General features: G+C 55.7%; 1 protein-coding gene across 1 annotated transcript in view; it reads right to left on the reverse strand.

The window, feature by feature from the left end:
• Positions 1 to 10,514, reverse strand: part of LOC103902403 (angiopoietin-related protein 7) — a 14,078-nt gene extending 3,564 nt beyond the window's left edge. Inside the window, exons 1-3 of the mRNA XM_019473169.1 lie at positions 10,080 to 10,514; positions 3,773 to 3,995; positions 747 to 884 (exon numbers count right to left, since the gene is read on the reverse strand). Of these exons, the coding sequence (XP_019328714.1) occupies positions 747 to 884; positions 3,773 to 3,995; positions 10,080 to 10,514 (796 nt within the window). The remainder of the gene's footprint in view (positions 1 to 746; positions 885 to 3,772; positions 3,996 to 10,079) is intronic.
• Between the last annotated feature and the right edge of the window lie 12,888 nt (positions 10,515 to 23,402).

Below are 23,402 nucleotides of genomic sequence, written 5' to 3' on the forward strand. Positions count from 1 at the left end.
GTGGTGTTCAGCTGCCTGCCGGGTTAAACCACAACAGATAGGGAGCTGAACCCCTTCCTCCAGCATGGGACATGTTGATGTGACACATCCATCCGGGCTGGAGCAGATCCATGGGGCAAGGGACCGACAATCCACCACCCCATTTCCCTGACGATTGTCATTATTCTTCAAAACTCAAGTGTCGCAAACTAATTTTGTGCCTTGGGATGACAGTAGTGTGCGCTGTACAGATATTTAGACAGCAAGGGTGTGGGAGGTCACCTGCTCCCTCATTTACACTCCAAAATATCTGTGGGACAGGATTCCCCCTCCTTACTCCAGCACAGCTACGATTAGTGGTTGCCCACACATAGCCCTCAACTACCCGGAGATGCTCCAGATACCCCCCGGTGACCAGCTGCTACTCCAGAAGGGCTCCTCTTTCCCTAAGCCCTGTGTCATATCCACTAGCGTGTTGCAAACATCTTGGATGCATGAGGACATCTCAAAGAGCACTAAACTGCTGCCTGTAATTAGGCAACTGAATCCCAGCCATAACGTCTGGTTTGAACTATTCATCCAAACCCCTCCTTTAGTCAGCAGAAAGGACAAGTCCTCTGTCCCTGGAGAAGAGCCCTTCTGGAGATGCTACTCTCACTGACTATAATGTAGCCTCAAAATAGCTCAGATATAAGATACAGCTCTCAGGTTAGACAAATCCCACCCCAAGTTCTTCTAGAAGATGTTGTAGGTGCCTCCTGCAGTACCTTCGGTGTCCATCTCGCACAGCACTTCAATAGGCATCCCTCCGACCGAGGGCATGATGCTGTAGACCCCAGATCGCCGGAGCCCGTTGTAGTAAACGGAAGCACAGTCGATGGGGCAGTTCCTGGCATGCTTCACCTCTGAGCGAGAAAGCAGAGAAACACGGCGTTTAGTGCACAGCGCGGAGAAAGGGCCACGCAGCCAAAACCGGCATCGTTTTCATGCAACTGTAATGCCGAGCCGGACAAATAATCCCAGATCCAGAGCTGCTGCTGAAGCTGAAGACCTCTGCAGCACGCTGGCTTCACACCTGAGTGCAGTGGCTTATTAGCGATAAGGTTCGTTAGCACAGATCTACACTTAAGGATGATGCGTCTGAGGAACGATCTTCAGCTCAGCTGGTTTTGTAATGGCAACACAGAAATGATATGCATTTTGCCAGGCTCAAATTAGATTATATCTCACACCAAAATGTCTTATATATTGATAAAGAATAGGCTCGAGCCATGGGCGGTGTGGATAATAGCAGAAGGTTTTTCTCCTCCCAAACTGCTGCTGTGGATTTTGTCTTACAAGGAAAGGGGATCAAAATCGTTCTGGAGAACCTAAAGAGGTTTTTAACTGGGATATGTCAGGTGGGATTTATTTCACCTGGCACCAGCCATCTATCGTTCAGGCAGGCGGCCTCAGCTAGTCCTTAGAGACTTCTGCAGAGGACGGTTCATCCTGGTTTCACGTGGGACAGGAGAGAAGAGCCACTCTCCCTGTCTCCCTCCATCACCTACCAAAGGAGCTCAGCCGGGTTGCCTGCACAGAGGTGCACGGTGACATCCGAGATGCCCTGGGGCTGGCTTTCAGCTGTCCCATGTAGGTCCTGTCTTGTACCTGCCAGGCCTATGTGGATGTCTTGGATGCTCCAGAGTATTTTGGGTGGCACTAGGTGTCAGCTGAACTGAGACCCTAGTCATAGCAGTGGAAACAGCACGCTGAATTGCTCTTGGTCTACGCACTGTTTGCCTTGTTATCTTAAATATCCAGCTCATGTGGGGACACGCGTATGTAGACACCCAACATGAAGCATCTTCGTCTGTGAGCTGAGCCTCCCTGGTGGGATGAACCCCATCTTTAGAAAGAAAGGCAGAAAGGCAGCTCACGCAGGCAGCTCCCCTTCCTTTTGCTCACACGGCTAGACCAGCCTGAAGCACAGCGTGGCCTGAATACCAGACCGGGATCACTGGGAGAACCAGGAACCCGAGGAAGGGAGGGAGCAGAAAGCACACGTGGGAGATTGCCCTTCCAGGAGGCACGCAGAAAGGATGAGACCACGGGACTGGCAGACGATGAAAGATCCTTGCGGATGGGAAAGTGAATCCGGGGGGAATGATGGATGAAGAGTTGCAACGTCCCGGCCCCCCAGCTGGAGAGCGTGGTGGCTGGGAGGTCCCCCGCAGGCTGCAGGCTGGTGACAGATTGGGGACATCCTTTGAGGTTGGCACCGACCGGCAGTGCTGCTGCAGGGGAGCGTGTGGGAGAAACCAGTTGTGGGCAGCAAGCAGAGGTCAGGGAGAGGCAATCTAGACCCAGCAAGATCTGGGACAGCAGGCAGAGCCCGATCTCACCTAAAGTTAGTCAGCTAAAAGTGCTGCATCAACCAGCTGCACTCGGGCTGGCATTCTCTGGGCCGGAGAAGTCACCATCCCAGTCACGTCAAGTTATTGAGATGAATCACAGCTTTGGCTTGCAGGTAGCGGTCACGGGTGCAGACATCAACTCTGATGTCCTGGTTTTGCACAGAGCATTTCTTGCTCAGGGCTCAGAGGCACCTGGAAGCAGGTACCAGAGGAGCTGTTTGTGCTACCTCCACCACGACATGGATGGCCAAGAGAACTTTAAACGAGCACAATGGAAAGGACTTAGACTAGTTGGCTCAAGGGAGAATTAACATGACTTTTCCCCCGAGACATCACCAGCTCAAATCAGATCAAGGTTGGTAGGTGAAAGCCATTAGCGGTTCAGCGGCACGTGCTGCCTGAGTCACCCCATCCAGCCCGTCCCTCGATGGAGAAGACAGATGCTGTCTTTAAAGTCCCTCAACCACAGTTCACCAAAGGCTGGAAGACTATTCAGGAGAAGTGTCGCTCCATCCTTCTCCAATGCTCCTCCAGGAGATGGGATTTGGGGCACGGGGACCAGACTGGCACATCTGGTCTTGTCTTCTCCAAGACCACCACCCCCTTGCCACGGACCCAGAGACTCGAACAGGTTGCAAAAGCAACTCAGTTTCCCTTCCAGCACCTCAAGGTTGAGCTTTGCAGATCCCGGCTATGGTAAGCCCTGGTCAAAATGTTTTCACGGCGGTGGGTTCTTTGGCAGAAAATTTGGTTTTGGTCAAACTGAACCTCAAATTCTTTAATTGAAAGTTCCCATGTTTGCTAAAAACCAAAGAAAACATTCCAGGGACTAACAAGGAAAACAACCAAAAACCTGGCAAAAAAATTAAATGCATTCATTTAAAAAAGAACATGTGAGAAATAGCAGAAAATAGTTCTTTTACAAAGTTGAAGAGTTTCACCAAAGCCCTAATTTCATGCTGTGAATTTTCGAAGGAAAAAAAAAAATTCTTGTTTTTTTGGTGGGGTGTTTTTGGTGGAAAAACAGTCCCTGGCGTTGGGAGGAAGGCTCAGGCAGCTGACTGCAGGTGGGGTGATGGTGGGAGCAATGCCAACCTGCTTGTCAGAGCCTAAGCTGGTCCCCGCGAGCATCTCACACCATCCATGGAGAGAAAAAGGAGCCACCGAGGGACAGGACCCCTCTCCTAGATGGCATGGAAACCATTCCCAGAGGTGTCCATTGCTCTGATGAGCCCTCCTGGCTGCCTTGGAAAGGCAGGTTGGGTGAGATCAGACTCCTGGCCAATGCAAAGGGGATTAAAAGCAGTTTTCCCACACCCTTGCTCTACAATCCCCCTCGAGAGAGGCTTTGAGGGCGAAGCATCCCCTCCCCGCCGGCCCCAGCAGCTCCCCATCACCTGGATGATGCATCTCCTCCTGCAGCCTCATCTCGGCGGGGCTGAGGCAGGTGGGGTTACGCCAGGCCCAGTCGGTCAGGACGGAGATGTTGTTTATCTGCGCCTGCATGTCGTAGAGCAGCGTGGCCTGGATGTGCTGCAGGGTGCTGGCCTCGCTGTACCGATGCTCCAGGTCCTGCACCCGTTGGGCCAGGCTGTGGTTCCGGCCGGCCGCCTCCTCGTGCTGCGGGCAGGGAGAAAGGTGGGATGGGGGGGGGATGCCTGGGGAGCGGCACGGAGCCCGGGGCGTCTCCCCCGGAACCCCCAGGGACCAAAAAAAGGGGCGGAGGCAGGTGGGGTTACGCCAGGCCCAGTCGGTCAGGACGGAGATGTTGTTTATCTGCGCCTGCATGTCGTAGAGCAGCGTGGCCTGGATGTGCTGCAGGGTGCTGGCCTCGCTGTACCGATGCTCCAGGTCCTGCACCCGTTGGGCCAGGCTGTGGTTCCGGCCGGCCGCCTCCTCGTGCTGCGGGCAGGGAGAAAGGTGGGATGGGGGGGGGATGCCTGGGGAGCGGCATGGAGCCCGGGGCATGGCCCCGGGACCCCCCAGGGATGGGCAGGCAGGGGAGCAAGCGGGCAGAGGAGCGCTCACTGCATGCACCGACAGAGACCAAGGACCCCAAGGACGGTGCCTGCACCCTCACCCTTACCCTGCAGCCCCATACCAGCTCCCCGGCCCACCGTGGGAGCCACAGGCAGCTTGATATTCCCGGGCTGTGGTGCAGGCAGGGCGTGCACGGGCAAGCCTAGGGCTGCAAGAGCAAGGCAAGCGTATAGGGTTCCTCTCCAAACACCCTCCTGCCTGCAACCCATTGCAACATGGATGTGGCCTCTATGTATTTCACAATGCCACCACGGCCCGGCTTTCCTTCCAAAAAGTTGTCCAATCTCCCCTTGAACCATATAATGTTTTATAACATTATAAGGAGCTCCACAGTTTATCGACACCTTGCATGGTGAGCCGCCTCCTGCTCTTTGGGCAATGGCTGGTGTCCTGCAAACAGCAATGACCGCATCCACACTATGCAAGGAGCGGGTGTGATACAGGACCCCAGCCCCTTTCACCACCCTTTTACTGTTTGTTTTTAGGACAACCAGTCTCTGATCCTATGTAAAATGTACGTGCAAGCCGGCTGGAGATGCTCACAGCTCGTACCAGGAGATGGGCACCCTGAGCCCCACCAGCACGCACCGAACATGCCCCAGATGCAGTCACTGCAGACACGCTCGCCTCTCTTGTTCAGTGCTCCCTGTCCATTAGATGGCAGACCAGGCCTTAAACAGCACCTCCAAAATCCCACAGCAGCCTGGGAACCCCCCCTTCCTCCCCTGGGCAATGCAACAGCTCTGCACTGTGCTCCCCAATACCCTCCCGTGGGTCCGGCAATCCCATACCTCCATCTGCGGTGGAGGGATGCTTGTTCTCCACCAGCACTGGCCCCCTGATGGGGACATCTCTTCCTCTATCACCCGCTCGGCATCACTGCCTCGGGCTCACAAGCCGCCCCAAGACCCTGAAAATAAATGAGTTTATTTTCTCACCTCCCTGTCCCCAGCATCAGGGGCAAATCTGGATTTTTAGGTGTCCGTGCAAGCTTGCGGCTTATTAAATATCCCAGGGGACACAGAGATCTGGCACTTGACTCATCAGTACCTGCAAAACTGCAGTGGTGCTGCTGAGGGTGGGGGATTTCCTTCAGCTGGAAGGGGTTTGCATGCCCAGAGTATGTTTTCTTCCCTTCCAGCTGCTCCCAGGACTCGGCTCACACCTTGGTCCTCATTGCTGCCAGGACACCTCTCAGCTTGCTGTTCCCGGGACCCATTCCATCACCACTGCTGGGTTATTGTACCAATAACTAACGGCAGCTCTATAATCCTTCACAATGCTGCTTAAGCATTGCCTGCATGGCCCTGCTAAAAGCCCACCGAGCCCGCCTGTATCCCAAAATCCAGAGCAGCTAGATAGGCAGGGGCAGAACAGTGGGAATTACGGCCTGCAACGACACAGTGCTTTCCTTCTCAGGACCGCAATGTCTCCGGCTCTGCCATAAATCAGCCGTCCCCCCCAACCTGCTCTGTGAGCTGTGACTGATACAGGCTTCTTCCAGCTCCCTTCACCCACGCATCAGCTCTCTGAGTAAAGCCCATGATGCTTTCTCCCAGACAGTCCCCTCCTCCACAGTTGATACCTTTTTTTCCTTGCTGCTGATTTAAAACGGCACAGCCAGACCGCCGCGACGGTGCCCTGATGCTGCTCCCTTCACCGCATCCCCCTGCTCCGGTGGGACCAGGGCTGTATTTTTGCACAGCGGGGTCCTGCTCTGTCCATTGCCCAGCCGTGCAAATGCAACAGGACTGGAAATGCACAGGGAGGGCTGGGCGAGGGGGTTCTTTTTGCTCCCTAAATCATGCTGGAAGGAGGGAGGTGGGGAAGGAAGAAAGGACATAGATGGGGCAAATTCATCTGACCCAATTTGGGTGTCCCCGTTTAGCCCAAGAGGAGCTGTGACCTGGAAGAGCCTGTTGCTTTCACTCAGCTCAGAAAGGGATGCTGAGCTGAAAGAGACGTCTCCGCTTGGACAGACAAGCCCACACTGAGCTCCCGGAGAAATAACTGACGGTAAACCCCAGGGAGACCAACCAGCAGCAGCCGGAGGCTGATTTATGAAGATGGATTAAGGGAGCAACAGCTCCTCAGTGGGAGGAACGGAGGCGGAGGAGACCTACCCAGGCTGACACAGCGGGGAATTTGGCAGGGTGACTCCAGGGAGATGCAAGGGGATGCAGGAGGAAAGCAGCTTCCCAGGCCGGGCACAGGTGTTGGGAAGTGGCCAGACCAACGCGGCGGGAAAACTCCTTACAGGAGAGTCCCGAAGCCGGCGGGGAGCAGAGGCGAGCATCTCAGCAGCCGTTGCTGCCTCTGGTTTCCTCCGTTCAGCTTTAACTCCCCATGCAGCATTCAGCTTTGCTTCTTGCTTTTCCCCTCCTCGGGCGCTTGGAGGGTGACAGGACACACTTATTGCCATCAGCTAAACTCTCCAGATTTGGTTTTCTTCCTTCTTCTTCTTCTTGGCCTCCCATCTCGTTATTTTTTAGACTCATGGAAAAAAACAGGTTGGAAGAAATGGCTGGAGGTCTCCAGCCCACCCCCCTGCAGAAAGCAGGGCCAATTTCCAAGCTGGATCTGGTTGCTCAGGGCCTTTTCCAGTCGAGGTTTGAAACCCTCTACAGATGATCTCAAAAGATCTCAGAGGATGTCCCCTTTTGGAGTGTGGCAGTATCTTGGTGGCACAGATGTTGCTGGCACTATCGCTCAGGTATGAACCAATTGGAGACACCTAAGTAGGACCTGGGACCTGGCTGCTCCAGGACACCTGGGTGCACCCTGTGTCCCTCTGCTCTCCTTGTAGGGTGAGGAGCCCAGCAGCACCCCACAGCAGACACGGCTCCTTCAGAGCTGCTCACCTGGGCTCCCGCTGAGGAGAAACAAGCTCTACCAACTCATCCCATCCTCCAGGAGACATCCAAGAGGTCCTAGCGGCATCTATGTCTGCATTCGCTGCTCAGTTCTCTACGAGATCGGCTGGATCCCATAGAGGCCCTTGCATGGCAGACACGGGAGGTGGGCAAGAGGAATCCCACCCTTGGGTGCTGCTCCAGAAGCATCCCTGTCCACCAGCTTCTCCCCAGCTGCCAGACACGGGCAGGAGAGCCAGGATATGCTGTGACAGCATCCAGTATCTGTCTAAGGACGATTCAGTACCAAAAAAAAATAGCAAATAGCAGGGAAAGGAATAATAAACTAAAAAAATGACATAGAAATTACCAGGCAGGTGATAAGGGAGACAACTAGGAAGAGCAGAGGCTTCAGCCACTGCCGATGGGCCAGGAAGGGACCTGCTGGGGCATGGCCTTGAACAGGGTCCACCTGAACCCTGCAGCAGATAAGAAGGGGGAAACACAATTACCAGGAGTATTACGGGCTTGTGGGACTCTGCGAGACTTATTACGGGATGTTCAGGGGAAAGGCTAAAGGTGGGGAAAGGAGGGGGGGTCAGGGTGGATGGGGTGGGGAATGAGTGTAGGAAAATGGAGAGGTGGGGGAGTTAGAAAGGGCTGGACGTGCTTAAACCAGCTGCCAGTCAGTGCCCTTGTCCAGCCGAGCCTGATCACTGCAGTCCGTCTTCTCTTCTTATGCAGTCCTTTCCTTAGCTTATTTTTTTCGGCGTAATCTCACTCTCTCCTACGTGCGAGTGCTGCAGGGTCTAAGTGCCTGCAGCTGGAGGGATGTGGGCCACAGGGCTCACAGGTCTAGGTCAGGGTGTACATGCATGTGCACAGGCACGTCCGTGTGTATGTGCGTGTATATGTGTACGTCCATACGCATGTGTATGTTTATGTGCACGTGCCCGTGCGTGTGTATGTGTATGTGCATGTATGAGGGGTCTAAACACCAGCAGCTGGAAAGACCTGGGAGTGTTTGTATTTCCCCAGTGAATTTAATTGTGTGTATGTAACTCGCTCGCAAACTTCAGTCTGGACCAGCTGGTGAGCAGGAGGAGACCGGCGTGCAGGGTAAGAAGGTGCAGAACATGGGCATGCTTATTAGACGGACTGAGAGCCCGTGCTCCACATCTAATTCCCTCGCCTGAACACCGAGCGTCCTGTTCGAGGCCGTCAGCTCAGCTCCCTCGAGAGCCACCACCAGGCAACCAGCATCTCCGGAGGGAGGTTGGTTCTCCTCCCTCTTCCCTCTGACTCTGAAGAGACCCTGCACAACTGCCATAGACCAAGCACCTTGCCTTTAGATGGGTCATTTCAGAGCCTGGAAATGAAGAATGGATTAAGAGCATGAACACGGCAGGAACAATATTTAGTGCTTTACTATCCATCTCCCTCCTTGGCTCTGAGCTGGAGAGGTCAGTGAAAGAGCTGCAGCTCCAGGCAGCACAGAAGTGTTTCGGGGGCAGCACAGGGAGCTGGGATTGGGGAAGGACAGGTTAAACGGTCCTAAGGGACAAAACGTCATAAGGGGATGGATGTGGGAAGTCGGAAGACTGAAGACCTATTGCACCAGCTTGTCCCAGTGCAAGTGCAAGGAGAAAGTGGGAGAGGAGCAGTGGAAAGCAGATGAGAAGGCAGGATGGGGGACAGGGGCTTACACAGGAGGAGGGACCCTGGGTGGGGGGCACCGAGTGGATCTGCCTGAGCACGAGCACCCATCCTGACTCACGTGCCTCCCTCCCTTCCTCCGTCGCACCAGGAACATCTCGCTCCCACGGAGACACCCACGGCACAGACGTCCGCCCAACAGCGTGGCCGTCGCAGTGCTCAAACAGCCCTGCAGCCTCCGGCACGGCCTCGCTCTCCCCGTGGGGCTGCTAGAAGGAGGCTTTCCAAACGAGGAGCCCAAGGGCGAGGATGAAAGGAAGCTAAATAGAGAATAAATCAGCCCCAGAGCCAGACCGTATCAGACCTCATCTCCAAGAGCAAAGACAAGGGTGCTATTCACCCGGCAGTTTTGGGGCTCTTCCAGCTGACACCAGTACCTTGCTGCTGGTTCTTCTGCACACCTCATCAACAGCCCAGTGAGACACCTTAGCTGGGAAACAACTCCTACGGCCAGCCAAAACACACCCTGCTCCCTCCCTGTCCCTGGCTACAACCCTGTGCAAGCTGCAGCTCGCCGCTGCTGACAGCCAAGCCAAATGTTTGCCTGGCAAAACCACGGGGCAATGCCAAACATCTGAGAGCTTCGGAGGTGCCAAACAAGGTTGGAAAAAATGTATTAGTGTGAAGCTTCAGGCTGTGGGGCCAGTGAATGGAGCTGGGGTGGAATGAGCACCAGAAAGGAGACTGCAGGAAGGGTGCCGGGGGCTGAAGGTCAGGTCTTCTCCTGCTCAGCCATGGCCATCAGAGATGCAGTCCTTCACCGGCCACCCAGAACTCCAGGTCTAGTCTGGGTTCCAGCTATGGGCAATGAGATGGATCAGCAACCCCTCCTAGGCAGGCTCGAAGGTGGAGGAGAGAGCACAGATAAAACACCAAAGGGTTTGTGGTTAATATTAAGAAAGATCAGCCCTGGAAGGCTCCTGAGCCATCACAGTAGGAGCAGCTGGGGTTTAATGGATATCCCAGCCAGTGATCAGAACAAAACCATATGCTTTACCGGGTGTCGCCCCCCTGCAACTGCTGGGAGCTGGAAGGGACTGTGGGAAGGGACTGCGGACACCTGCATGAAGGGGGTCTGCGAAGGGCAGCCCTTTACCTGGAGCTCGAGGACTTTGATGCGGTGCCGGTGGTTCCTCAGCTCCTCTTGCAGCTCCGAGATCAGCTCCCGCAGTTCCAGGACCTGCTGCTTGCGCTCCTCGTTCTCGTGGAGCCAGTAGGACACCTCATCAGTGCAACGAAACATGTCCGGGCACCGCTGCTCATCCCCCTGCGGCAGCGTGGCCACGATCTTACAGCGGCCGTTGGGCAGCACCTGGTTGCTGTATTCCCCGCACTGGATCAGGCCCGTGCCCTCCTGGGGACCCTCGTGGTCTCTGTACGCTGTGGGCAGGGATTTCTGCAGCGAGGGGCTGCTCAACGTGGCCACGAGGATGAGGGATAGCAAACCTGTCCTGGCAGAGCCAGTGCCGGGGCAGACCTCCATCAGGCAGGTGAGGATGGTCCCCGGGGATGACCCCACGTGTCTCGTCATCAAATGCCGTCAGGGAGAAAGGTGGCAGTCCCCAGGGCATAACACCAGGTCTTCTCCCGAGAGCTAGCGGGTGAGGTTGCAGCTATATGGGAACAGAGCGTCAGTAGGGATCCCAGAGCTCCTGCCAAGGGGCTCACTGCAGGCAAGGGACTCGCCTGTCCCCATAGAGCATCCTCCCTGGTGTCACCCTGTGGCCACCAGCTCTGGCGGGAGATCCCCTGCTCTCCTGCCCAAGGCTCCACCGGCTTCGTGGGCTGCGTTTCCCCTCCGCAGAGCTGCTGGTTGGCTTGGAGCGTGTTGAGGTCTGGCTGGGGGTGGTCAGCCCCTCGGGCAGGCCTTTCTGCCCATGCAGGACCGTGCACAGGAAGGAGCTGGCTCCCCCGGACAGGGTATCCCGCTACACCGTTGCTCCCTGAAATGGGAACCAGAGCAAGGAGACGGGTGATGGAGAGGAAGGATGAGCAACCAACCCTCCCCACCATGCTGCCCACCCGCAGCAAACTGACAGGTCCCCCCACCTTCCCTGTCCCCCTCCAGCCATCCCCACAGCCCGGGGACACAGGGCACAGATTTGGGGCTCTCCCCATGTCCCCGTGTATGACTTCTTCTTGGAAGATGTAACTATAAATGGAGTTATCAAGTGAATGGTGGCCATCTACATGGGCAGCCCAGACCACCAACCCACCCTTGGGCAGGGTTAGACCACCAACCCATCCCAGGGGCAGTCTGGATGGACCCTGGCTGCAGGCTGATCGTCCCATGCAGGCTCAGATCCAAGGGGGGATGGAGGGATGGTGGCCTGGCCACCATCCGGGCGAGACAAATACGCAACTCGGTCCCTTTTAGCCAGAGAAATCAGGCTCCCCTTGCAGCCAGAGCTGCCCTCCGATCCCTGCCTGACACCGGGGCTCCCCGCCACGGCATTATGCTCCTGAGGTTTCTCCCGACCAAAAGCCATCCCCGTCCCACTCCAGTGAGGACGAGGAACTGGGAGGGATGCCGCAGCTCCCCAGCACCACCCCAGCTCCCAGCAAGCAGCACCCCAGCTCCCAACATACCTTCAAAAGTCCTGGCCAGGCTCTCCGGCAGCAAGAGCAGAGAGCAGCAAGCACCGACTGGCCATGGGGAGCAGGGTGTGATTTAGGGGACACTAAATGCTTATTCCCCCTGATCCTATCACCGCACTATAAATAGGGACAAGAGAGCCACCGGTCTCAGACGACGCATGAGAGGGAGGAGCACAGGTCCCGGCGTGACCTTATCAGTGTACGGAGGATTAAGCCGGTGCCTTGGCAGGAAGGCAAGGCTCCCCCTCACACAGAAACCCCCTGTCCCACCCTGGGGATGTGTTTTGGGGAGAGGGCTTGTTCACCCGGCATGCATTGACCTGCCCCATCCCAGCAGTTTTGCGGGGAGAGCTTCCCAACCTGGCCATGGACGGGGGCTCGGGGCAGGGAACAGCCATCATTTATGTCAACAGGCTTGCTTAATTAAATACGCTAATCATTCAACCGTTAGGAATGCGAGCTGAAACCAGAGATTTCCGTATTGGACAAAAGCGTTGGCCGTTGGGTTTTCTTCCCTTAATGTAAAGAGTTTCCAGACGATGTTCCCAGACTGATTCTCACAAAGGGGATACTCAAACCAGCTCAGACGGCCTCCAAAAACAGAGGAACTGCCTGGAGAAGGGGAGCTTCATTAGCAATTGTCTGCTCGGGTGGTTTGGAGAGGCACTGAACCTCACCGGTCCTCCAGCAGCTATCCCAGATGGCCACGTGAGTGTGCTCTGGAGGACCTGTCCGCTCCATGGACAGGACCCTCCTGCACCACCAGTGGCCCCTAGCAAGGCTGTGGGTCTGCGTGAGATAAGGGGAGGACACAGCTTGCATGACACCCGAGCATCCCGACCCTACGTGCCGTGGTGGGGCCATGTCCCGCCCTGACTTCCCCGCAGCTGGATCCAGCCCTGAGGATCCAGTCTCTCTTCCCCTGGGAGGGATGAAATCTGAGTTTAGCTCTAGGGTAAGGCAGAAAAAGTAAAAGCCCAGCCGGCTCGCCAGCCCACAACAGGCTCCCGGCTTTGCTTTCGTCTTGTAAAAATGTTAGGTGAAGGGGTTTTGTTTGTTTTCTTTGTCTCTGTGGGGAGTTGGTCAGGGCAGAGCAGGGGGATGTGCTGCTTCTGAGTCCTTGCCAGCTCAGGACACAGTGCTGCGCCCCTGGGCTGGTTTCTGCATCTCCAGCACAGCAGGCATCTCTGTGTCCGTATCCACCACCCAGGGTGGCTTGGAGAAGAAAGGACCCCAGCAGCAAGTCCCCCGTGCGAGCAGAGGCTGTCCCAAGCTCGTGTACACTAACGAACAGAGAGCAACCAGCCCAGGCAGGGAGCAGATCACCCCAGCTCCCCCCAGCCAGGAGGACCTCCGAAGGACACCTCGTCTTGCTGGGGCAGGGACCTGGACTGCTCTGAAAATCACACCTCTTCGCACATGCTGCCTCCAGCCAAACCACCCTCTGCTCTTTTTCAAGCGTGGCTGCACTTTGCTTCAACAGCCACTTGTGGGAGAGAAAAATAAGGCCGAAGCATCCTCCCTGGAGCTGGCAGGAGCTGTGCCAGCCCAGCAGGCAGCCAGCCTGGACAGCAGTGCAGGAGCATAAGCGGGGAGAGGGACCCTGAGATCATCCCGCAACGCTCCGAGGGACACCAAGAGAAGTGCTGTGTGAAGGAACACCATGGGCAGAGGATGGGAAAATGGGGCTGGGGGCAGGGGGGGAGCCAGAAAAAGGTCATTGCAGGGAAGGGAGGAGTGGTGGTCCAGCTGGACGCGATGGATGTGAAGACCTTTCAGCGCTGGATCCCACCACTGCACCAGCAAACCCCACGCCACCACCACAGGAGTTGTTCCTCTGGCCAGACACAGACGCTTACCCTCCAGGCTTGTCCTGAGCCACCCCATGGCCAGTGGAGAGAAAAAGGATGTGATGGTAGACACTGACACGGCTATAAGATTAATTGCACCCCATAGCTGGCTCTTTATGGGGTGGTACGGGTGGGGATCGGGGCAGGGGACCACGGGGAACATCTCGCTCTCAAACCCCAGCCAAGAGCTCCTCCAGCGCGATTAGCTAAAGACCAGCTTTCCTTTATTGCACACGAGTGGATAGACATTTAACGTGCTTGTCTATAATGAAATCCATTATCCTCGTCTTTCACGGAGGCCCTACAATTCTGGTTCCCCCTTTTCATGGTCGGAGGTGGCGGGGGAGAGGAGGTGGAGGAGGGATGGAGCCAGGTACAGCCAGGCCCTTTGTGCGGCCACTCAGGAGGCACTCTTGCCGTAATGTTTGGGCTCCTAAATGGATCTGACCTCCCCTCCTCCAGCCCCTTTCCCTTTCATTTTCTTTTCCTCATTATTCTTGGAGAAAAAATACAACCCTCGTCCGGATCATTAGCGTCAGAGGCGGAGACGGGCGCCGAGTGCCACATGGAAGAGGCGAACGTACATTTCGTTCAATGCCCCTCGAGTGGCGTTTCGCTCAAGGCTGCTCCTTCACAAAGGGAGATGTGAAAATGGTCCCCGCTGGCGGCTTGGCGCCGGCCGCCCCGACAGGGCTTGATGCAAAGCTGCCTCTTCAGGGAGACAAAGCGCGGCCATTTCTTCTGCCTTCGATTGATGTCTGAGTTGTTTGGGGAGCATTGAGCGATGAGGGGAGAGGGGAGGGGGGGAAAATTCAATGAGAGCGCCTGGGCGATGCTAATAGAGATAACGGCTCTGAAAGGCTCAGGGTTGAGTGCTCGGCGTTTGGTCTGCCCGTCTTCGGCCTCCTTCCGCTGTCTGGGGAGACATCAGCTACGACCCCTCTAGGGGTCCGGGATTAATTGAAGCCAACACCAAGAGCCCTGGGTACGCCTTGGCCAACTCTTTCCCCAGTCACAGATGCAGATTACACCACCCTGCTGGGGAGTAGCTGTTGTTGAGCATCCATCTCCCCAACGTGCTGTGAAGAGCAGCATCATGAAGCCTGTGCCACCACCATCCTCCCCTGCCGTGAGCGCGTATTCTTCTGCTTCCTCTCAAATGGAGGAATGCACAACGTTTCCATGGGCATGCAACTCCTGCTCTTCCCACACCATCCCAAATCCCACTCCCATCTGCTCCCCACTGTAGTTTCTGGAGGAGACGAGGTCCCCACCACCATCGCCCAGGTGCTGCAGCCTCTCCTCTGCTCGATGAGCCTGTGGCCAGCCTTCAACAGCGCACACGCCCTCGGTGTGCAAACCACCCACCGGCTCTCATGTGGTCTCTCTTTGAGGGAGAAAATCCACAATCCTTCTACACTTCTTGTTCCTGCCCAATGGAGCGAAGAGACCCCCAGGTATCCCTGGATAACTCTCCATCCCTGACCCTGCCTTGGTCTCCTGGAGGAAAGGACAAACTAACCCAACTCAACCTACCCCAACCTCTTAGGATTGCAATGGCCCAAATTAGCTCCCACCACTAACACCAATAATCAGGGATTTGCTATAAAATAATCAGCAGTAAGAGGCAGTTCAGAGGCTCCTGAAGACCAGGGAACCCCAAAATCAGAGTAAACTTTAGTGCTGCTCCGCCGCCCGTGGTCACACTCCACAAATATCAGCAAAAACTGTACCCTGAGTTACAGGGGCCATGGGCTTCCAGGGCTCATGCTTTCCGCCAGCCCCAAGCCCTGATGCAAAACCGCCCCAGGATGTCCTGCCCTGGGTAACCCCTGTCCGGGAAGGGTAAGGGAGGCATCAGATGGAGATTTACGGTCCAGCTGGAAACAGGGAGCTGCTTGTGCTCAGGAAGGCACTGGAGGTCTCCGGGTCGCTTTGGGATCCTGCAGGGATCCAGCTCTGCCCGGGGGCTTTGCTAAGCGCCTTCGTCCTTAATCCTCCCTGGGAGCACCAGCCCTGGGCGGAGGCAGCATCTCAAAGGGGCACATGAGGCTGTTCACAGCCCTCAGGGTTGCTCCTCTCTTGGGCTCCCTGCAGCCTCCTAAATCCCCCTCCCATGCTCTCTTCCCTCCTGCAATGTCGATGTGTGACTTAAAGAGAGTTGAAGTTGCAGAAAGGAGGAACACAGGAGGCTGAGTGTCACCGGGGCTGGAGAAGGGACTGGGTGCAGTTCTCCTCCCACGGGACCCCGAAACGCAGCATGAGCTCTGGGTTGCAGGAATGAAGTCCCTGCTGCACTCCTAAACCCTGCTGAAAGCCGGCTCCCCGCCCCTAAGAAGCTGTAATCCCTCTTAGGGGCACGGGCAATAATCGGGGATTTGGCTCTGGGTGTGCAAATGCGTGTGCGTACGGCATGTGCGTGTGTCTGCGTGTATATAACTGGGTCAAACAGAAAAGAAAGGCAGCGTGAATGAGGAAAGAAAATGCTGAATTGGACAATTTTGGGTTCCTGACCCCACCTCTCCTATTGCCCCAGGGATGGCTCTGCCCTGGGCTAACCCCCAGGGCCGGTGCGGACCTGTGCCAGGCAGGAGGGGATGATCCGGTCCTAGTCCTAGTTTTGAGTGGTTAAACATTGGACCAGGCTGCCCCGGGAAGTGGTGGAGTCCCCATCCCTGGAGGTATTTAAAAGACGAGTAGATGAGGCACTTAGGGACATGGTTTAGTGGGCATGGGGGTGTTGGGTCGACGGTTGGACTCGATGATCTTAGAGGTCTTTTCCAACCTTAATGATTCTATGTATCCTTCTATGTAACCTTACACATAGTCCCAGAGAGAGGGCAGGATTTATCCCTGGCACTTTTAGCCAGCCAAAAGTCAGGCAGCTCCTCCCAGTCCATGGTCTGGGCTGGCTCCGCTGTCACCAGAGAAGAAGCCACATCCCAGGGGGACCTCCGTAACCTCGGATGGGTGGCAAGGACCCGAGGAGCTGCTCCGGGCAGGAGGGGTGTGCCTCTGTGGGGACGGGACACTCCCTCAAGAGGGTCACGGCTGTGCCCCTAACCCGGCCAGGGGTTTGCTGACCCCATTCTTCCAGCCCAGGAAACAGGACAATTTCCAAATCCAGGAGCCAAAAAGATTAATTCGGTCTAAAAGCAAGGTGCAATATTTACTTACTGGTATTTTGTGTTACCAGCAGCTGGAATTGAGCAAGAGGTGCACCTCGGGGAGGGTTTCCCATGCAACGTGCTGCCTCGCTCCCGATGGCCGCTTGCATTCCCAGCTGGAGAGGCAGCTGCCCTCTTCCTGCCCTCCCCGGCTGCTCTGAGTGGTTTCAAAACAGTCCACAACCAAGAGAGCTGAGCCTTCGCAGTGAAAATTAACTTATTCCTACCCAAGCCATAATTCCCTGCTGGGGGTTACAGCCCCAAAGCCCTGTGGCCATCTTGCTGCTCCTACAGCACACTCGCTCCAGGACATCCATGTCTTTCCTGTACTGGGGCTGCCCAGGGGTATTTTTGATTCCCTGCATTTCCGAGAAAAAACATCAACTGTATTTCCCTCAAAAATTCTTAATGAGGGGGATATAAATTGCAATGGATGGGGGTCAGGACCCTTAGTTTCTGCTTTGCAGCTCTGTTTTTGCAGGAATGCTGAATGGGGACATGGAGGGGGTTATGAGCCCTGGTGATGCTCTGCTCATGCCTGGTGATACCTGGTGATGCCCTGGTGATGCCCTGGTGATGCCTGGTGATACCTAGTGATGCCCTGGTGATACCTATTGATGCCCTGATGATGGCCTGGTGATGCCCTGGTGATGCCTGTTGATGCCCTGGTGATGCCCTGGTGATACCTAGTGATGCCCTGATGATGGCCTGGTGATGCCCTGGTGATGCCCTGGTCATGCCCTGGTGACGGCCTGGTGATGCCCTGGTGTGGCCTGGTGATACCTAGTGATGCCCTGGTGATGCCCTGGTGATGCCCTTATGATGCCCTGGTGTTGTGCTTCTGACATCCCGGCAAGGAAAATCTGGCAGACGTGAGACAACCAGGTGCACTGGGGGAAGGTTATGGTCGTATTTGTCCATTCACTGCTGTCCAAGGAGACTGGTGTTGGGGGTCAAAACCAGGACAAACAAAACCCATAATGTGCTGGGCTCATCTGCCAGAAGGTCAGCAATTATTTCTGCAGCTGAGAGCCTCCTCTGAGCCAGGTTGGTCCTCACTAGGGAATGCCATCGCCTTGATCCCTTGCAGGGCTCCAGGGGAAAGACAGGCGTAACAGGAATAAAGCCTTAGCCCTTCAGAGGAGCTCGAGTCAGCTCAGTTGTGACGGCCAAGATAAGCCTGACTCCAACTTTCCAAAGCCATGGAAAATCAAGCTGCAGACTCCTGTCGTAATTTCTAAAGGGATCAAGATGGAGCTGCAGGACAGGGCTTCCCTGAAAGGATTTGGCCAGTTGGGATGAATTTGCTGGCTGGAAAAATCAAAGTGAGAAAGATGAGGGAATTCTGGAGGTGCCAGAACATGTTGACATCTTCCAGCCTATCAATATTTGAGGAAATTCAGCCACAACAGGGGATAAATGTGCCAAGACTGATGTGCAAACCAACACCTTCCCTAGGGAGAAAAGTCCGCAGCCCCAGCTGCAAATCCCAAATGACAAGCCGGTTTTCGAAGGAGACTTTGAGAGAGCAAGTATTGTTGTTCCCTCACCTGCTTTTCTAAGCTGCCTTGCTGCAGTGTCTTTTGGGGTCATGCACACTGCTTCCCAGGTACAGGCAGCCTTTCTCCCCCTGTCTTTGGCTCTGCTCACCAGCTACATCTGCACCAAGACCAGATGCTGCCTGGGAGCATCCCCAGGCATTGCACCGTGGCCACCCAAAGCCCTTTCACTCCAGCCAAGCTCCCCGAGGCTCCGGGTCCCCATCACGCTCTGCTTGGTGCAAAACTGTTGCCCCACACCCTGTCCTGGTGCAAGCTGTGCAGCTGGTACCCGCCAAAAGCATCATTTGTAAGGGAGATCAGGATCATGAAGGACGACCAGGAGCTGCTAAGCAAGGCAAGCAGCCTTTCAAACACTTGTGCCAGTGGAAACGTTGCTCCCATAATCAAAAGCGAGGCATTTCTTTACAGAGCAGGGAGATGGGCTGTGCAGCTCCCAGCCAAGGGATGCTGTAGGTGCTGAAAGTCTATTGGCTTGAAGGGGACACTGGAAAAGGTTGTGAAAAAGAAATCCATGAAGGGCTATTAAACGCCGTGACCCACAGACTGCTCTGGGCATGCGCTGCTTGTCAGCTTCTCCTCCTAACAAGCACAAGTTGCTGCAGTGAAGATGCGTCCTTCACCGTGAACTCAGAAGAGCAGCAGAAACAAACCCGTTCAAACCGTAAAGGCTCTCGTCCCTGCAGGAGCTTGCTCGGGTAAAGGGTGTGCTGCAGTCTTGCACGGATCCTACAATTATAGTCGGTGCGTGATCTATCCAGTGGGGTGACGTGACTCAAGCTCTTTGCAAATATCAGGAAGAAAAGATAACGCCAGAAAACACCTACAAGCAAAAATATCAGAGTGACATCATTCAGATCCTCAAATGCCTTTAGTTGTCTGTTCCTAGAGAAATGCCCAATTTTGGTTCAAATCAGAGACAATCAGGCACAATTATAGATTTTAGCATATAAATAGTGCTGAGGAAAAGGCATTGGCATCAGTAAGCTTGGGCAGAGCAGCAATGAGTTCCACCAGTTCACATGCCACACAGCCATTTCTTTCTTCATTTTGGGTCTGATCTTAATTTTATTAAAGTCAGTAGGAAAATCAGTTGGCTCCAGTAGAAAGGGACAGGACTCCCCTCTCTGCAATAAAACTCATGCGTGCCGCGTCCCAGCCAAAAAAAAAAGGATTTTTTTTCTACTGGAGGCTGCCCTGGGCTGCTCTTGCTGTGGAGCTCAGCACCTTCGCGTGAACTTAAACCTGATACCAGGTGCCTGCTGGGCCAAGGAATCGGCGGTGGGATTCCCAATCCCTAATTTCAGAGCTGCTCTTGCTCCTACAGCGAAGCTACAACAGAGCAAGCATCAGCGTTTTCCTCCAAGAGCAAGGTGCATGGCTTGTATTTCACTGCCTGCTGCGGACCCAAGGCAGGCACGGGCGGGTTCAGAAGGGACCCCTTGACCAAAGCCAGCTGGAAACCACGGCTCCGGCTGTGCGCAGGTGTGATCACCCTCATTTATGCATCCAAAAAGGCCCTAATCCTATGGGTGATCTGCCAGTCACTGGCTCCAAGGCTCAGATTTACCACCGGTAAGCATCTTCTGGCTTTAAAATCTTCACGCGATGGAGATAGATAGTTTTATGGTGGTGATCCAACTATCTCTTCATCTCAATGTCTCCTGGGTCCCTGTTCGTTATACCCTGCACAAGCCCTTAATGCAACTGCCCCGGGGCTCCATCCTCATCCCATTTCACCAAATATGAGATGAAGGTGGTCCAGATGGAGCAGGGTCCTCAGCACCACTCCCCGCCCCACCAGCTGCACCCGGGCAGGAGCAGAAGTGGGTGCTGAGCCCAGGAGACCTGCTCGAACAGGGGCCGGGTCAGCTGTCTGCCAAGCACTGCAGGAAATCTGTCCTGAGATAACAGGGAAGGGGACTGACTCGGCGCCCAACGGCACGTGGCTGTGCTGGAGGGACGTGCGGGTCCTAGGACAGACCTACGTGGCCGTCACAAGGTTTTTGCAAGCCCCAGGGCACCTCTCTCGCTTCTGTGACGTTGGTGTTTACAGCCCGGTGGGACGACTGCCCCACGTCCCACAGGATTTGAGCACAGCCGCGACATTCGCACCCGGCCCCGGAGCTCATTCACACCCAGGTGCGACCCGGTCTCCAAATTAAAACGGAAAGGCCAGAAATCACGCGGCTAGCGAGCCCGTTCACCCATGGGTACCTCACCCCCGCGTCCAGCCCTGCCGGGAAAGGGCTGCACATCCTGAGCATGTGGCTCTTACGGGGGACAGGGTCGTGAGGAAGCCACCAGATCTCATTCAAGGTACCCCTAAAGTGAGGTCTCCAGGGCTGGGCAGTTTGCTGGAGCAGAGCCCTGGGGGCATGCCTTGCTGCTGGCCGGGCTCAGAGCCAGGGGCTGGAGGATGCTGCTCTCGCGAGCACGTGTGCAGTGTAATTATATGGTCCTGGATGGTCCTCAGGTCTCCCCTGCTCAGGGAGAAGATAGAAGAGGTTCCTCCTAATGGGATTTTCTCCCCACTGGAGGGTCCTTTTCTTGTTGTCTTGGCTTCCCACCACTCCCATTCATCTGCCGGGGAGCCGGCTGCATCCACTAATCATTTACACACTGGACTCTCTTTGGAAAAAAAAAGATACATAAGCTCTGTAATAAAATATAACGAGTATCCTGCTGTTACACCGGGAACAGCCCCCCACCAATGTCGCCGGGAGATGCCGTGCTCCCCGGCACCGGGAGCGGGGAGGGCGAGCTCCGGCTGCGGTTGTCTCCGGGAGGGAGGTCTGAAAGCACCGGCTGCAAGGGGCGGCGAGCGCAGAGGCATCCAGCGCGGGCTGCCGAAGCCACAGCAGAGGATGCTTCATCTCAGCCCCTCACCTGCAGCCGCTCTGCTCAATGAGGTTTCCTAAACAGATTTCACATCTTCCTTATAAACATAAACTGCTCAGATTGGCCTAATGAAGATGAAAGAGCCTTTAAAGTGGGAATCATAGCTCCGGTTTGGGCCATAAAGTATCTCAGAATAGCTCTCCGTCATGGAAAAATATTGCAGATCGGGGGATCTGTCAGGGAGGACGGAGGCAGCTGACGCAGTTGCGGGCGCTGCGGCGAGATGTGGATGGTTTGGGGATGGATTTGGGGAGGACGGGGGGTCTGGAGAAGGTGTGAATCAAACAGACATGCTACAGAGGATATTCCTTGAACCTATGGTGCTTTGCCTCTTTAGTAACCCACTACGGAGGGTTTCATCCAGTCCCGGGGTACTCGGGTGAATCTGTTGCACCCCAATATCCTTTGGCAAGGAGGTGCACACGTCTGCGGCCCACTGAAGGACAACCCACCTCCTTTTTGTTTATTCTCAGCCTCTTCTCTGGCTGTTGGAAAGAGGGGAGGATCTCCAGAGGAGATCTCTCCAGGATGGAGCATCTCCACCCTGAGGCAGATGTCTGGATGAGGTGGCTCAACCACACTCCGGGTCCCTCCGGCCCCAGTCTCCTTATGGTGGGCTGCTGTCCCCAGGAGGTTGCCTTTGGGGTGGCTCCTTTCCCCGCAGGAGACTGTGTCCAGTAAAATAGGAGCAAATCCTTCGCCCACCCAAGGCGAGACCACATCTGCTCCCTGCTGGTAAGATGGCGGGCAAACCTCCGTGTGTGGCCTCGTCGTGCCCTGCAGTTTGTCTTCTCATAAGCATGCGAACCAACAATGGTCTTTCATACGGGCTGGTGGGAGGGATGCTCACAGCCCATGTCTAGCTCTTGCTTGAGCCCAGACCCGACAAAAATCACTGTTAGGTGCTTCGGGAGGATGGCCCAGCCTTCAAGGGCCACCTCGGCATTACATCCTGGGGATGGAAAATCCCGATGCAGATGTGTTTCTCCACCTGGGTAAGCCCACAGCTGGAAAAAAAGACCTTAAAATCTTAAAATCGTCCAGTGATCCCGACACGCGGCTGAGGACCGGTGCCATCACAACGGGACGCTTGTGGAGAGCAGCCAGCGGAGGTGATGAGCAAGGTCAGAGGCAAATCCGCCTCAAACACATGAGACATGGGGTGTAAAAGGCCGTGCAAACCCTGGTAAACCAGCTCTGAACACCGTCCTGCTGCTGTTAAACCTCCCACACAGGGCCTGGCGGGGTTTTGGGACGTGGTTTTACCCCAAACCACCCCAGGGTAGAGTCAGGAGTTAGCAAAGCCACAGCAATCCACAGGGGTGGTTTGCACGTTGCCACCCTCTTTTGGGTGGAAAAGAAAGAGTTGAGCCCTCCTGGCACGAGCCAGCTGTCCGGAGGGGCTGGAAATTTGGCACCACGTGAGTTTCCCCATTGCTCCAACCCCCTTGGATCCCCCATCACCCCCAGCCCCCTTCCAGGCTTGCCCCAAGGTGCTATCCTGCGCTGAACACATTGTAGAGGACGAGCATCCCTCTTGCTTGCCCGTGCAAGGCTTGGCCAAGGTGCCTGAAGGAGCCTCCTGGAAGCCACCGCTGGCTCTTACATACAGAGTAGCCAAGGCCAACCCTACAGAAAACATGAGTTCCGCTGGGCTTTGGGCCGCTGTGCGGTAGGGAAAGCGTCCGCAGCCCGAAGCTGGTCCAGCTCGAGTGGAGCGGAGGGGCTGGGGTTTGACGGGCGCAGAAAGGGAGCAGTGAGCCTGGCCAAGCCACGTAAACCTGTCCGTGCTCTGGAAAAGCCACCTCCAGGTCAGGAAAACGCTCTCCAGCCGCTTTTGCACCCAAAGCCGGCGGCCGGAGGACTCCCTGGCACGTCAGGTAGAGATGCCCGCTGCCTGCGCCCACCCTGCCCGGGCTGAGGAGCCGCTGCTGTCCCGAGAGGTTTGTTTTTAACCAAGTCCCCTTTTATCCCACGGAAAGACAACCCCAAATCCTCAGCACCCATTGGAGCACGAAGCCCTCCCACGCCTGTGCCCAAGGAGTGACAGATGCTCCTGTCCGGCGCGCTGGTAATAAACAACCCGTGCCAAACCCACCGCCATCGGTGCCGGCTGGTACCCGGTGAAGGACTTTCCATCCAAACACACCCCCCACCCCCCCCCAGCTCCAAAGCTGCAAACGCAATTAGCAGCATCGCCCGGAAAACTTTGCCGGCTGCGATTTCGTGGAGAGATGCTAATCCCTCCATCCGCTGCGGGGCCGGACCCGGCGAACGCCCGTCACTTGCTCATCTTTTGTTCGGTACCTGGAACGGTCCCTCTCGCCTCCCCTCTCGCCCCCCC

Source organism: Aptenodytes forsteri, unplaced genomic scaffold, assembly GCF_000699145.1.
Source record: "Aptenodytes forsteri isolate BGI_AS27 unplaced genomic scaffold, ASM69914v1 Scaffold534, whole genome shotgun sequence".
NCBI classification, from domain to species: domain Eukaryota; kingdom Metazoa; phylum Chordata; class Aves; order Sphenisciformes; family Spheniscidae; genus Aptenodytes; species Aptenodytes forsteri.